Source organism: Pogona vitticeps, chromosome 1 (assembly GCF_051106095.1).
Source record: "Pogona vitticeps strain Pit_001003342236 chromosome 1, PviZW2.1, whole genome shotgun sequence".
NCBI classification, from domain to species: Eukaryota; Metazoa; Chordata; class Lepidosauria; order Squamata; family Agamidae; genus Pogona; species Pogona vitticeps.
In genome coordinates this window covers 49594668-49608927 of record NC_135783.1, presented here as the reverse complement: position 1 = coordinate 49608927, position 14260 = coordinate 49594668, and the positions used below count along the sequence as shown (strand labels likewise).

The window sequence follows — 14260 nt, the reverse complement described above, 5'->3', positions numbered from 1 at the left end:
GTTGATGCTACTGTCTGAAATTTTATCAGAAATTTACTTCCACCTGCTGGCATGTTTCAGAAAATGTAAATGATTCCTGATTGAGGAGGTACTGGAAGAAATGTGAATGTTTAAACTTTATTCCAATGTTGTGTCTTTTACAATATTTTATTTGATATCTTGTGTTTCGTAAGTTGCTCAAAACATAAACAGGAAGTATTTTCTGTTTTCCAGTAGGTTTTACGCTCTGTCTAGGTGACAATATTACCTATTAGTCACTGTTTTTGCTTGGTAAAAGATAGTGGAAGAGGATTCCTTTTCCTCATAACTGTGTCCATCAACAGATTCCCAGTTCATGCTAGAGAATAATGGGAGAAGCGGGTGGAAGGGGAAGTGTATGAAGATGAAAACATGCACCACTATTACCCTTCTAATTTTACTTGCTGCAAGGTAGCCAGCTTGGTTGGAAATGTGATGTAATTCATGCTGTGCCTTTCAGCTGCTCGGCAATACTGTCTTGGGCAAAACTCGGAATGTACCGTATTTTTTGCTCCATAAGACGCACTTCCCCCCCCCCAAAAAAAAGTGGGGGGGAGTCTGTGCGTCTTATGGAGAGAAGCTGGCGATTTCGCCCCCATTGGCCCCATGGGGGGAGCCTCGCAAGGGTCCGAGGGAGCCTTCCAGGACCCTTGCAAGGCTCACCCTGCCCCCCCTCTCGGGCCATAGGGGGTGAAATCACCACCTTCTGGGACTCTTTTGAGATTTGGGAAGCTTCAGAAGAGTCCCTGAAGGTGGCGATTTCGCCCCCTCTGGCCCCCGAGGGGGCAGGGTGAGCCTCCAAAGGGTCCTAGGGTGTGTTCCATAAGACGGACCTCTCCATAAGGCTCACCAAATTTTTAGGAGAAGAAAACAGATTTTTATTTTCCTGTTTTCTTCTCCTAAAAATTTGGTGAGCCTTATGGAGAGGTGCATCTTATGGAGCAAAAAATATGGTAGTCTTGCAGTGAATCAGCCAGACACGAAGCACTCTAAATTTCACACACCATGAAACCTAATTGGCTGGCTTCCCATGCAAAATGGGGCAATTCACATATTGCATATGGTACACTCTGGCTTGATGCATTCTCCTTTTCCCCTTCCATACACCTTGAAGAATCAAGTTATAAATTGTGTTGGGAATTGATAAGAACAAATGTACCCACCCACCTTTGGCCACTGACTGCTAAATCTTGATTGCACAGTAACTGTGGAAACAGATAAATAGTTACTTGGTTTCTTTAACTAAATCATGTTGGTGGTCCTAGCCTTATTTCACACCATAGATTGCCGCTATTTAAGCCCTGTGAGTTTTAAGACAAATATTAGCCTAACTCATAGCTAATGTATTGCATCCAGGTTTGCAGAAGTGGACTCCCCATTCCCCACTCCTGTAATTCACCAGAGCATTGATCAGTCCAGCAGATCTTGGGGGCAGTGGGGAGGGCTACAGGAGGATACGGATCTATTTTATTAAAACTTTCTATTCCACTGGTAACTGGTGCAGTGGCACAGTTGGATGCAAGTCAATAAATGTGCAGAAGTGTTGTTTTCATGTAAAAGTATCTGAGGTGGTGTCTATTTTTGTAGGTTCTCTGTGAACTGTTCCATTCATCTCCTCAAAGAAGCAATCTTCCAACATCTGGAAATATTTCTGGATTTATTAGAAGGCTTTTTTTGCAGCTGATGCTAGAAGATGAAAAAGTGACAATGTTCCTTCAGTCACCTTGTCCAGTAAGCAACTTTTCTTCTAACTGCTTTGCACCCTAAGATGGAAGAAATCTGTGTAACGAGATACTGATACTAGCCCATAATTTGACTCTATTTCCACTGTAATAGCAGCTATAACCTTATTTTATGCAGTTTTTTTCCTAACCCCTAATGACACAGTTGTATACCATCTGGAAATGGCAACTTTAGAATAATAGGTTAATATTGACTCTGATAAGTGAAATATAAGCCTGAGGACTGGGTTTTTTCCCTTCCTCTAACTGCAGAAGGGAGAAATGTATATTGTTCCAGGGGCATTTTTGCTCTCTTCCAGACCTTGGGAAGACTTTACTTCCAACACCTTTTTAAAATTGAGCCGTAATATAGTAAATAATGCCATCAGAGATCTATGGATGTAATTTTCCATTTTGTAAAATCACACAGATATTTTAGGCTGGATAATGTCTTTCTCAGAAATCAGAGATTCCAGTCTCTGAGAGAGAGAGATTTTCTTCGCTATAACAATCTCATGAAGGATGTTTGCAGGCCTCAGGGGCCATGGTTGTTATTTAGAGCCAACACAAAGGTGTTGGGGGGGGCTCACAGGGGACTGTAGTGGACCACTTAGTTCCCACAGGCCATTTTTATTATGTCAAATTGTGCTTGTGTCATTTTGTTTAATCTAAAATGCCACAGTATAATTTTAGTAGAAGCCTTAGTTTTGCAAAAACTAGCAGGAAGTGGTTTGAAAGGTTGTCAGTTGTGTGCATATCCGAACATGTATAAAAACGGTTTAGCGATCAAGATTAGAAGGTGATTGGATGTCATGGTTTATTTCCTGTTAAATTCAATTAATTTTTTTATTTTAACATATTTCTACCCTGTGTCTGCTAGTAGATGATATATAATTTTCCATTTATTAACCTATTGCAACACACAGTAATGTCTTGGTCTTTACATATTGTGTTTTCATAAATTATTCTTCTGTAGTTTTCCTCAGGCATGTAGCCAAGTGGTAGCCTTGAAACTGAACCTATAGAGTTCTCTGAACAGTTGCAAGTGTTTTTAAAAAAGAGGTGCCTCAAGGTAGTAGAGAGGAAGAGTCTTGGTTTCTTAGTTGCTCATTGAATCTTGCATTCCATAGGCAAGATTCTTATTCATGATATACATATGCATAAGTTAAGTGGTATGGAATGTGCCAGAAAATCCCTACTAACTAACAAGGTCTGGTTGCATTCCTAGTGATGGACCTAGTCGCCCTATGGATGCACAACCAGAAAAGTGACCTGCCTCTCAGTCATTAATGGCAGTTTGTCTCTGCAGCTTTTTCAGTTTCACTGATATGTACAACAAATGCCAGTAGGGTTCCGCCCAGTGAATCTTTATATTAAGCTGTTCCACAGTTACTTAATAGCCATTTTAATTAAACCTATTTGCCTCAAATGGTAATTGAATAATTTCAGGTAAAGGTAAAGGTTCTCCTTGACAATTTTTGTCCAGTCGTGTTCGACTCTAGGGGGCGGTGCTCATCCCCGTTTCCAAGCCATAGAGCCAGCATTTGTCCGAAGACAGTCTTCCGTGGTCACATGGCCAGTGCGACTTAGACATGGAAAGCAGTTACCTTCCCACCAAAGTGGTCCCTATTTATCTACTTGCATTTGTATGCTTTCGAACCGCTATGTTGGCGGGAGCTGGGACAAGCGACGGGCGCTCACTCCATTGCGTGGATTCGATCTTACGACTGCTAGTCTTCTGACCCTGCAGCACAGGCTTCCGCGGTTTAGCCTGCAGCACCACCACGTCCCTTAATAATAATTCCAGAGCAGCTGCTAAAGGCAACAAACAAGCTTTCAGCTGTAGTTCATCACTGTATTCTTTCTTCAGTGTGAAGAAATGAAATTAATGTTCTGAACTGATCGTCAATTTTCCCTATAATGTTGCAGTAAAAAAATTTTCTTTGGCAAGAATCCTATTGCTGTCTGCAGAAGGTTTGCTTAACTTGCTATGGCTAATTGCAGCTAATTGACAGTGTGCTGGGCTGTGTTTTGATTGTTTGCCTGTTCACATGGCAGACTGTACAATTGATATGCTCTTCTGTACCTCATCACTTGGTCACAATTAGCCACAGCATGTTTCCCACAGAACCTACACAAGTATCAATAATATTCTGGCCACTAACAATGAAAAATTGTGTTTGGGGTATATCCTATTATCCTAACCAGTTGTTATTCAGCTCTGTAGTGTTTTAGCATTTCTATAATACTTTGCTTCTAAAGGCTTGTTTTCTGTCTTCTAGTTATACAAAGGTAGAATTAATGCTACCAGTCATGTAATTCAACATCCAATGTATGGCGCAGGACACAAGTTCCGTACCCTTCTTTTACCAGTGTCAACAACATTGGCAGAAGTTCTTGATCGTGTGTCAGGCAAGTTCCATATTCTCCCTCCACCCTTAAAATGAAGCGGCTATTAGTTATTGTATGTGGAATTTTAGATATAGATTATACTGTCTTCAATAAATAGCAGTTTTATATACACCTAACAATTATCGCATCCTTGAATATTTTTTAAAATACAAAATGATGTTTTAAAATGAAGGCTCATATTCAGGTTCAAAATATCTAATCGTGTCTTCTGATACTATTACTTGAATTTTAAAATAAAATCTGGAATTTTTAAATAAAATTCTTTTTTAAGGAGCTTACTGGATTTTTTAAAATAACATTTCTGCATTTCTCCACATATCTGTTACATTTATGCAGTGGAATTTTGAGCACCAGTTCATATGTTATATATATGGTCAGCCTGACTTGAGACAGCGTTCTCCAAGATGTATTTCCATGCCACCAATGTTGCTTGTAGTATGGTTCATCTGGATCTGATAGCAAAACAACTTAAATACGTGTATTTGGGTTTTTTCTCCACTTTAATTAAACATTACATTTACATGTTAAAAACATCACTGCAAGCCAGGATATGAAACTATGAGTTGAACCAGGTTTACAGACTATGGTTTGCATTATGTGTACAGTTACACTGTGAAAGTCAAGCTTTAAAACAATTTTAGCATACTTCCAGAATAACAAACACATCTCCTATAGTAATCCTAAATGTTATTGTTGTTTGTTTTTTAACTGCTAGCACCAAGCATGACTTTCAGTTTAATCTTGGTGTGCCATACAGTATTATGGCTCCTTTAGGCCATTAGAGAATCTAAACGGCAGGCGCCTCCAAGAGGTTGGGTGTTGGAAGTGTAGAAAATGCAGGGTAGCCCAGAAGAACTTTTTAGTGAAATGTAATATAAATTGAAGCAGCAAGGAAAAGTGGTCACTATATACTGAATGGTGAATGGCAATATGTAGACCTGAAATATTGAGTTTATATTTTTATACCTCAAAATCTTAATGAATCATGTGTATTAGATATATCATTTCATTAATGCATATTTCTAGTTCAATATTCTGTTGTTGTGATGAAGAGGAAATATCTTTCAAAAACAGGACTGTTCTATAATTTAATAAATGGCCCTGTGCGAGACACCTGAGTGAACTATGCCTTGTTCAATGAGTATAGATGTCTTGGACTTCAGTGTGTCCATGGTAGGGGGAAGAATACAACAGATTGTTTCATTTATATGAAATATTTTATTTTTCAGATACACCAAGTATAACTGCTAAATTAATTAGTGAACAAAAAGAAGACAAGGAAAAAAAGAACTACGAAGAAAAAGAAAAAGTTAAAGCAGAAAATGGGTTTCAGGACAATTATAGTGTTGTTGTTGCCTCTGGTACGTACGTACTTACTTTATCAAGTACTTACTTTATCTTTGGTGTTAAGTTGTCACCAAATGTTGAGGAGAAAGGCAAATCAGGATGTAACAATCATACCTCTCATTTCAAATGCTGAAAAGCTAAACAGGGTAAATATATTTAGCATTGTTTTTAGAATGTAGTGTTACTGCGCACTGGAAATTGCTACAAAAGTGTCTTCTTTTTCACTTCATCATGTTACCCTCCTTTGCACCCAAAACCCAACTTTAGAAGTTTTCTTGGCTCTCCAGAATAATTTTTGATGGTGGATGGAAGCTGCAGTGATTCAGTCAGTAGTATTCCACTGCTGAATCCTGCCTATTCACCCCAGTGCCTTTGGGTCTATTGGCAGTCCTGGTGGATTATAAATGTATGTAGAAATTCACTATAATTAAGATAAAAAAATGTTGTGTGCTTGTGGCTTATTTAGAGGCTGTGGCCATATCAGGTTCCATATGTTATAAAACATTTTGAAGGTTTATAAATTAATGTATCACACATCGGTTGTATTTGAACCTGGTAGAATTACTCTGACATACAAACCATGTATTAAAAGAGCTGTTCATTGTGTTAAAAGTACTTAAAACATGTTCCATTTGTAAAAAATTATGTGTATCTGCTTACTAGAGCAGCCTTTTTTATTTTGCATGCCTTTATTGTACTACTTATTTTTGTTAGGTTTGAAGTCTCAGTCAAAAAGAGCTGTATCATCTACACCTCCTCGCCCACCCTCAAGACGAGGAAGAGTGATGGCAGATAAAGTAGGAAGCTCCTCCACAAGTGGTGACACATCCAGCAAAACCATCAGTGTTCCTGTTTTTCATCTGTACCATAAATTGCTGACAGGTAATATTCCATGTTTCTGATAAAGCGGATTTATCGGGTATCCTGAAGCACATGACACGCCGGAGGATTCGGTGCATTTATCAATTCCCCCAGCTTCTGCTTTCATTCTCCTTGAAATAATCATAATATATCTCAGTGTACATTTTTAAGGACTAATCCCCGTGTAGAACAGTAGTATTAATGCCTTACCGCCATAGATGAACTCATTGAGGCCCACTATGTTGACTTTTACAGCGCAAATGCAAGCAGGTGATGTTACAGCTATTAGATACATATCCAGACTAAAACAACAAGTCAGATTCTTTTATCACAGATGTTTCTCAATATCAGTGAAAAATTTGAGGATTGCATAGGTGATGAAGCATGAACTAAGCAAGCTGCAAAATGTGAAAACTTTCAAATCAAGGTTGCATTAATCCCAGTTAAGCATCCAAGCCCTTATTTGCATTTCCATATCTGTAGATGGTTTGGAGTTGCTTGTAACCTAGTTAATGTTTTTAGGTCAGCCACTACCACCTGAGATGACACTTGCCCAGCTTCTGACTCTGCTGTATGACCGCAAACTTCCACAAGGATATCGATCAATAGATTTGGCTGTCAAGCTTGGCTCCAAAGTGATCTCAGATCCTAGTCTTTCAAAAACAGACTCATTTAAGCGGCTCCATACTGAAAAAGGTATACTTTGGGCTGGGTTTGGGTTGGAGGAAAAGAAACTGTAACACCGTCATTTTTGAAGCATAATAGGCAAATGGCAATGATAGTATTAAAAGAACAAACCCAAGTGGGCCACCCAGTGGGCAAGGACTGGGACTTTTTGTATGAGTAGATTATAGATAGACGTTGAGATATGTTTATTAGAAGGGTAGGCTTGTTAATCTGTCCAACAAAAACAGCAAAGGGTCCCTTGATACTTTGCAGACTTAACAAATTTGCTACAGAATATGCTTCTGATGAAGTGCACTTCATCAGATGCAATAATACCAGAACAGACGTACTCTTGTCTGCAATTTATTAATGTTTGAGACATTTATTGACAGCCATGTAATCTTTTTAAAAAAAGGAAGAAAGAAGGAAAGGAATGTGTAGAGTTGCAGTGTGAAGCAATGTTTTTGTTTAGTTCAATTTCAGTGTGTTTACTGCTCTGGTATGTAATTTTTTTTAAAAAAAAATGCTTCCTGGCCTGCTTTACCTCAGGGGACAGGTTGATGTCTAAGAAGAAACTCTCAATTGCAAATGTTCTAATTGTTTCCCTTCCCTTGTTCAGAAAGGGACAGAACATTTTAAGTTTATTTCAGTGTCCTTGGCCTGAATCAAGAGATGATTTACATGGGCATACAACTCCAGTCACTCACATCCTTTGCTCACAGCCTTTTTTATAGATAAAGTACAGTATGTATTTGTAGAGATAGATAAATATACTATTTGTCTGGAAAAACTGAGACATATACTCCTTTGTTTGTTTTTTTAAGGCTTGAGCCTTTGTTTCAAGTCAGTGCAGACTGTGTTTACAGTGAGCTCGTTATTATACGTTAGGGAACTATTTGACCAATTTTAGGGGGGGAAATTGAGTAATATAATTTCTCTGAAATGTTTGACTTTCATGTTTTGTTGGGTATGCATGCAGAACATTCAGATTTATTGGGCCCTTGCACTGAAGATGAAGCAGTTACACCAGGTGAGGAGTGCATGGATACGGTGCTGGATGAATCCTTTCTTGAAGTATGCCCCATTCAGTCTCCGTTGCAAGTTTTTGCTGGAATGGGTGGCTTGGCTCTCATCGCAGAAAGACTTCCTATGCTTTACCCTGATGTAATTCAACAAGTAAGTCAAAAGTTGTACATAGAGTTGGCTTGATTATAGGTTACATTTTTTAATATATTTGTCTACATGAATTTTCTGTTCTCATACAAATAAACATAGTTATTTCCCAGACACTTTTCACAGTATAACCAGCACAGAGCTAAAATTGCAATACTGGCTGAAATCCAATAGTATGTCACAACTAGAGTAGGCTCATTGAATTAACAGGGGTCTGATGAGCTATCACTTATATAAGTTCCACTAATTTAGTCGACCTATGCTAGTTATGACTTATTACTGGATATCAGCCATAGTTTGTGTCCGTAATTCTGTGAAATGAGAATTCTGAAGTACAGAATTGCAATATATTGAAAAAGCTATCTGCAACACTTCACAATGCACCCATTAAGATGCCATCCTACGTGTAGATTTGATTGTGCAGCAAAATCACATATTAAGATGTCAAATTTCAGTAACACTGCATGTATAGAAATCCTAAAATAATTGCTGCTTTGGTCCTTGGTAAGAAGATGCCCAAAAGGACCAGAAAAATACTCATTGTAAGTAATAGGAATTTTACAAAATCAATATGTTTCCTATCAATCTTTATTTAGCAGGGAAGCACAGGCACTTTTAGGAGTTAGTAGGATTCCCATTAACACAGCAGGTAAGAATACATAGCAAGAAAGCAACATGAAGTGGGATCTTTCTTCTGCAATAATTTGACAAGAAGGGGAGAAGTTGAAAGAAGGGGCTGAAAACTTTACCCAGTGAAAAGTGTCTCTTGGACATACCAGCTAAAATCCTGTTGTTTAGTATAGTAAGAGTAAGCCAACTGAATCAATGGGAATTTGTTTAGTTATTTCCTACATAAGCTCCATTCATTCAGAGAAGCCTAATCTAACTGACTGACTTTAGCATAATAAGTCACAGTTAGAGGAGGCCATTTGAATTAGTGGAACTTTTTCAGAAGTTGACTCATAAAATCTCCATTGATTCAATGTGTCTACTCTAGTGTGATTTATTATGCTAAGCAACAGGATTTTGACCACTGTGTACTTGATTAGCACATACTATCAGTGAACTGTGGTTCCCTCCTTCTCATGTGAGATCCCTGTATTCTAATGGCAGAATATAGGAAACGGGAAGGAAAGTGATAGATACAAGTCTACTGAATGATACATGAGCTCCAGATCCAAGACTGGGCTGAACAACTTTATTCCTCCAGATGTTTTTGCCTTTACCATCTGTGGCTTCAGCCAGCAAAACCAGTAATAACTGGGCTCCTGTGTTTGCTCATTCTATCCTAAGGAAATATCTTTTTTTTAAAGGAACCTAGGAATATCATTGCTAAAATATTACTTTTTAGTACTTCTATACAGATGCCTTAAGTGCAGCAGTTATTTTCTATAGAAATAGAAGGGTGGTATAGACTTTATTTTTCTTTGAAGATTGTAATGATGTACAAGGTATATTGACAGTATAGAACATGAAAGAAAAGTTGAAGAGTACCATGGTGAATTGTCTTATAACTCCATCATGAGATAATTGTTGGAAAATCCTTATTACTTATACATTTCTTTCATTATGATAAGCAATACAACATTTCTTACTTCTATCTGTTTGTGAGTATCTGTTATTATCAGCCTTCACAGTATTGAAAATGTTAATCTGGAATATGATTTGGGAAATTTCTGTTGGCATTTGTACATTTGTGGTTTCTTAATAGCTTTATAAATGAATTAGTCTGGGAAGTATTTAGTGATAGTATTTGCTAAATACTAACTAGTTACTGTACCTTGGAGGAGAGTATTAAGAATCTTTTTTCTTTTCTGAAGGTGAGTGCTCCAGTGGTTACATCCACCACCCAAGAGAAGCAGAAGGACAGTGATCAGTTTGAATGGGTTACCATTGAACAATCAGGAGAACTGGTTTATGAAGCCCCAGAAACAATTGCTGCAGAACCACCACCAATCAAATCAACAGTTCAAACTATGTCTCCCATACCTGCTCATTCTTTGGCTGCTTTTGGATTATTTCTTCGCCTCCCAGGCTATGCTGAGGTGCTACTTAAAGAGAGGAAACATGCCCAGTGTCTGCTTAGATTGGTGCTGGGAGTTACAGATGATGGTGAAGGAAGTATGTACTGTAACTATTAAGTATATTTGGGGACTACTGCTAAACATATCTCTTGACTGTATAAGTATACAAGTACCTGAAAAGACATAAAACTGGCTTTTTGAGCATTCTGAACCTCTTCTGGCTTTGGAATGAAAGTATACAGGTCCTTCAACTCGGGTCTGTGAACATATAATCAAGAATGAATGAGTGAAAAAAACAGGTCCTTCAGGAAAGATCTTCTGATTCTTCCTTCATTATATAAGATCAAAAAGTCAGAACTCATAGAATTTTTTTTAAAGGCTACTGATTTTCTCCAGGGGTTCCAGCAGCACCTTGATTAAGAACAACAACTCAGATTCACTGTTTTTTTAGGAAAGAATTGTCCTCTCATATTAAATACAGCTGATCTTGAGGCCTTGCAAATATTAATTTTCTGCACTTTGGCCTAGTCCTTCATCAGCAAGTTATTTCTGCTGTCATCTGGATCCATCCAGGTTTAGACAGATAATAATAACTAATACAAAAAGGGCAAAATAATCTTAACTGGCACCTTGATCTTTTGCTTTTGCTACCCTCTCCCTAGGTTTGTGTTGCAGCTTTTCTTATGTTATGCACAGGGTGGGAGACAGTGTGAGCCAGGGTTACCAGAAAGTTTCTGTGTGGATATTCCCTCCAATTGGTGTGTAAAAGACATGCTTATGATCAAAGTATTTCCCACTTCTTGACCACTGTCATTCTGCTTATTGCTAAATTTATCCAGTGCTGGTGCTCAGTATAATTCCAAATAGTCTCTGAATACTTCAGTTTTCACATTCAGTAAATAGAGTGTATGAATGTGATTCTCTTGTGGACAATGGTTCATTCCATGGTTTCCTGCATATGGCAACATTGTGTATTTCTGTGAGCTAATAAAGTTTATTGTGAGATATGAAGGTTTTGCTTAGACTAATATAAAGCAGAAATTGCCAAGTTTTTCAAATAAATATTTTATCTAAAGTATGCCAGAGAATCAGAAGTATTTTCTCATCCTCACAGTTCCTGGTGAAAGATTACTGCTCGTTAAAATGCATCAACTAATAATCCAGGGAGATTAAAATTAACAGTTTAAAAGGAGCCTCTGAAAAAAGGCTTTCATAGAAAAAGGAAGCTATTTACCTGGTGGTGAAAACCTGTGCCAGCTTTATTCAATTTAAACTCATGTATATATCATCACTTTTACACTTAACATATTGTATTTAGACATTACTATGACAGTCAGATCTCTGCTTGATAAACTGAGATAAGCAAGAACTTTATGAATTTATGCACTATGCTTTTCTCAGCATGACTGAATAAATATGCCAGAAAGCCATTAACAAAAGCCTCCTTTTACGTATGTAACTACATCCATGGTAGCTATGTCTAAGGGCTCTAAAACAAACCAGTATATGAAGCCATTCTTTATAGCTGTCCTCCAAATCTTATTTTGTTTAGAAGCCATTAACCATAATTCCTGATTTTGTGTGTAACAGAAACTCACAACAAACTTGTCTTTCTCTTTTGCTTTCTAACTCATGTAAAGGAATGAGCAAAGCAGATGTGTGTTGGTGCTTGAAGCTGAGATGTGATTGTCCAGTTGTGATCAAAAAAATCATACCTAGTGATAGAAATCTAGAATCATTTATGCAGTACTTTCTTAGCCTAATTCTAGGAAAAGCATCCATAATAATTTAGGGCACATTGCTTGGAGTTTTATTGTATATTTATATTGGCCAAAATCCCTCAGCATAAATTTCAGTGCCAAATTGCCACTGGTTATGAAGAGTATAGACATTTACTGTTGCACACCAATTCATGTAACTGATGCAGGTCAGCAAATGCCCACATCTATATTTTAATTCATAGCAACTTGCCACTGAGATTTACACTGGAGGAGTTGCATTTGTGAATGTAAACCATGAAGTTTCTAGCTATTAACTAGTTGTTTATCCCTACTAAGACTGTGATGCTTGAAGGACAAGAAGTAAGTTTACTAAATCCAGAATGTTAGCAAAAATGAGCTTGATTTATTATGACTAATGAATAAACCTTCCTTCCTTATTGTACAACTTTTAAGAAGATTAAGATTGTGTTCTAGATACAGTTAATAATAGAAGCATGATCAGATCTTTTTTTTCTGCCTCTTCCCCAATCTCTGTGGACATTCCTAATTTCTTCAAAATTTCTAATAGACAGAAGTAATTCATAGTAAAATACCCAGCCTATCTTTGAAGATTTATGCAGTATGCAAAACTGTGAGACAAATGTGTTAACATCTATTTTCTCTCCATCAAGGTCATATTCTGCAGTCTCCTTCAGCCAATGTACTTCCAACCCTTCCATTTCATGTGCTGCGTACCTTGTTCAGCACTACACCTTTGACTACTGATGATGGAGTACTTCTTAGGCGAATGGCGCTGGAAATTGGGGCAATACATCTTATCCTTGCCTGCCTATCTGCTCTTAGCCATCATGCTCCAAGAGTTCCAAATTCAAGTCCCAATCAGACAGAGGTCAGTTTCAATTCAAGATAATTCAGAAATATAATCTGGGGAACTGTAAAAGTATTCACTACTGTTTTATGATTATTAAGCCTGTGCCTGTGATTGTTAATAAACTAATTATTTCTGCTTTCTTCCACTGTTACACTTTCCATATAATTTATTCAAACCTGATAAAATGATCAGATACTTGCTATCATGGAGAAATTCTTTGAAAATAGCATTCAGATTGCAATAACAGTTACAGGGTACCTTATATAAAAATATTAATATTTCTACCTTTATTTCCATAGGCACTGTGCACACCAGTGATATTAAATTTTAGAGGTTTTTACTGAAGTAGGAGCGTCTCAGTTTTCTAATGTAGTTGGACATGTAAGGTTATCTCTATGGACTTTAAAACATTGCTCAAAATAACAATTGTTTTGTTTAATGGCCCAGAAGAGTCACACTGTGTAGAAAAGATGATAGAGCAGTCACTTTCCACTATAGCGTTCTTACTAGAGGATTATTTTGCTAAATGAAACTGTCAACAGGAAGCATTCTCAGCAGGTTCTTTGAACCTTATCGCAACTCTCAATGTATCTCTTCTCACTAAATACACTGTTTAAGTTATCTGCCATGTCATCCTTCTGAAGTATCTTTACCAAATTCCTTACATCGCTCTAATGAAGGTTCTTTTCCACTCTAGAGAGAGAAATCTGTGCAGCTGCAGTTTTTATAAGTGACGCTTATAGGCACTGTATGCCTTGTAACAAGCTTAGTGGCCTGGAACTTTTTGACCAGATGCCAACTTTGGCTTTGCTCCAAAAAACCTGTGATGAGTCAAAATAAGTTTGTTCCAAAGAGTCACAGTCAGTATTTTCTGAATAATATATGGGATTTTGTGGCCTAAGAATGCATTTGCATTTCAGTTCAGAACATGAAACATTAATGAAAATGGCTAGTGTATTACTGTTTCTTACTACTTTACAAATGTTAAAAATGTTAAGTAAAAAATTTGGAAGCTTAAACACTAATAATATATTATTTTAGATTCTTTTTTTATTTTAAGAATGGAAAAATGACCTTTGTCACAAAGAAACACATTGCATCTAACATTGTTACCACTAGTGCATTACTACACATACTAGTAACCCTAACCTCTAAATCAAGCTTGACCACTGTGGAACGTCTGAGGGCCATTTATCGCATATATGTAACCATCTGCCCCTAGCCTGAACCATTTCCTTCTGACAAGACTAGAAATAACTGCAAGGGCATTACCAGCTTTCAGAAAATGGTGTGTGTGAGAGAGATTCAGAGAGAGAGAATATGGTGATGGGGGCATGCACCTTGCTCTGGGGTATTTGTAGATACATTATAGGAGAACAATTCCTCCTTGCAGGGACCATTCTCAATATTTCTTCCCCAAAACCCTTTTTCATAAGGAATTCATTT

General features: G+C 37.4%; 1 protein-coding gene across 8 annotated transcripts in view; it reads left to right on the top strand.

Moving 5' to 3' along the window:
• The window catches only part of BIRC6 (baculoviral IAP repeat containing 6), a 182011-nt gene that overhangs the window by 114739 nt on the left and 53012 nt on the right, over positions 1 to 14260 (top strand). For all 8 annotated transcript variants that reach the window (XM_072992371.2, XM_020802834.3, XM_020802831.3 and 5 more), the window contains 8 exons: positions 1606 to 1749; positions 4022 to 4151; positions 5381 to 5512; positions 6213 to 6380; positions 6882 to 7055; positions 8005 to 8201; positions 10019 to 10319; positions 12615 to 12832. In XM_072992371.2, the coding sequence (XP_072848472.1) occupies positions 1606 to 1749; positions 4022 to 4151; positions 5381 to 5512; positions 6213 to 6380; positions 6882 to 7055; positions 8005 to 8201; positions 10019 to 10319; positions 12615 to 12832 (1464 nt within the window). The remainder of the gene's footprint in view (positions 1 to 1605; positions 1750 to 4021; positions 4152 to 5380; positions 5513 to 6212; positions 6381 to 6881; positions 7056 to 8004; positions 8202 to 10018; positions 10320 to 12614; positions 12833 to 14260) is intronic.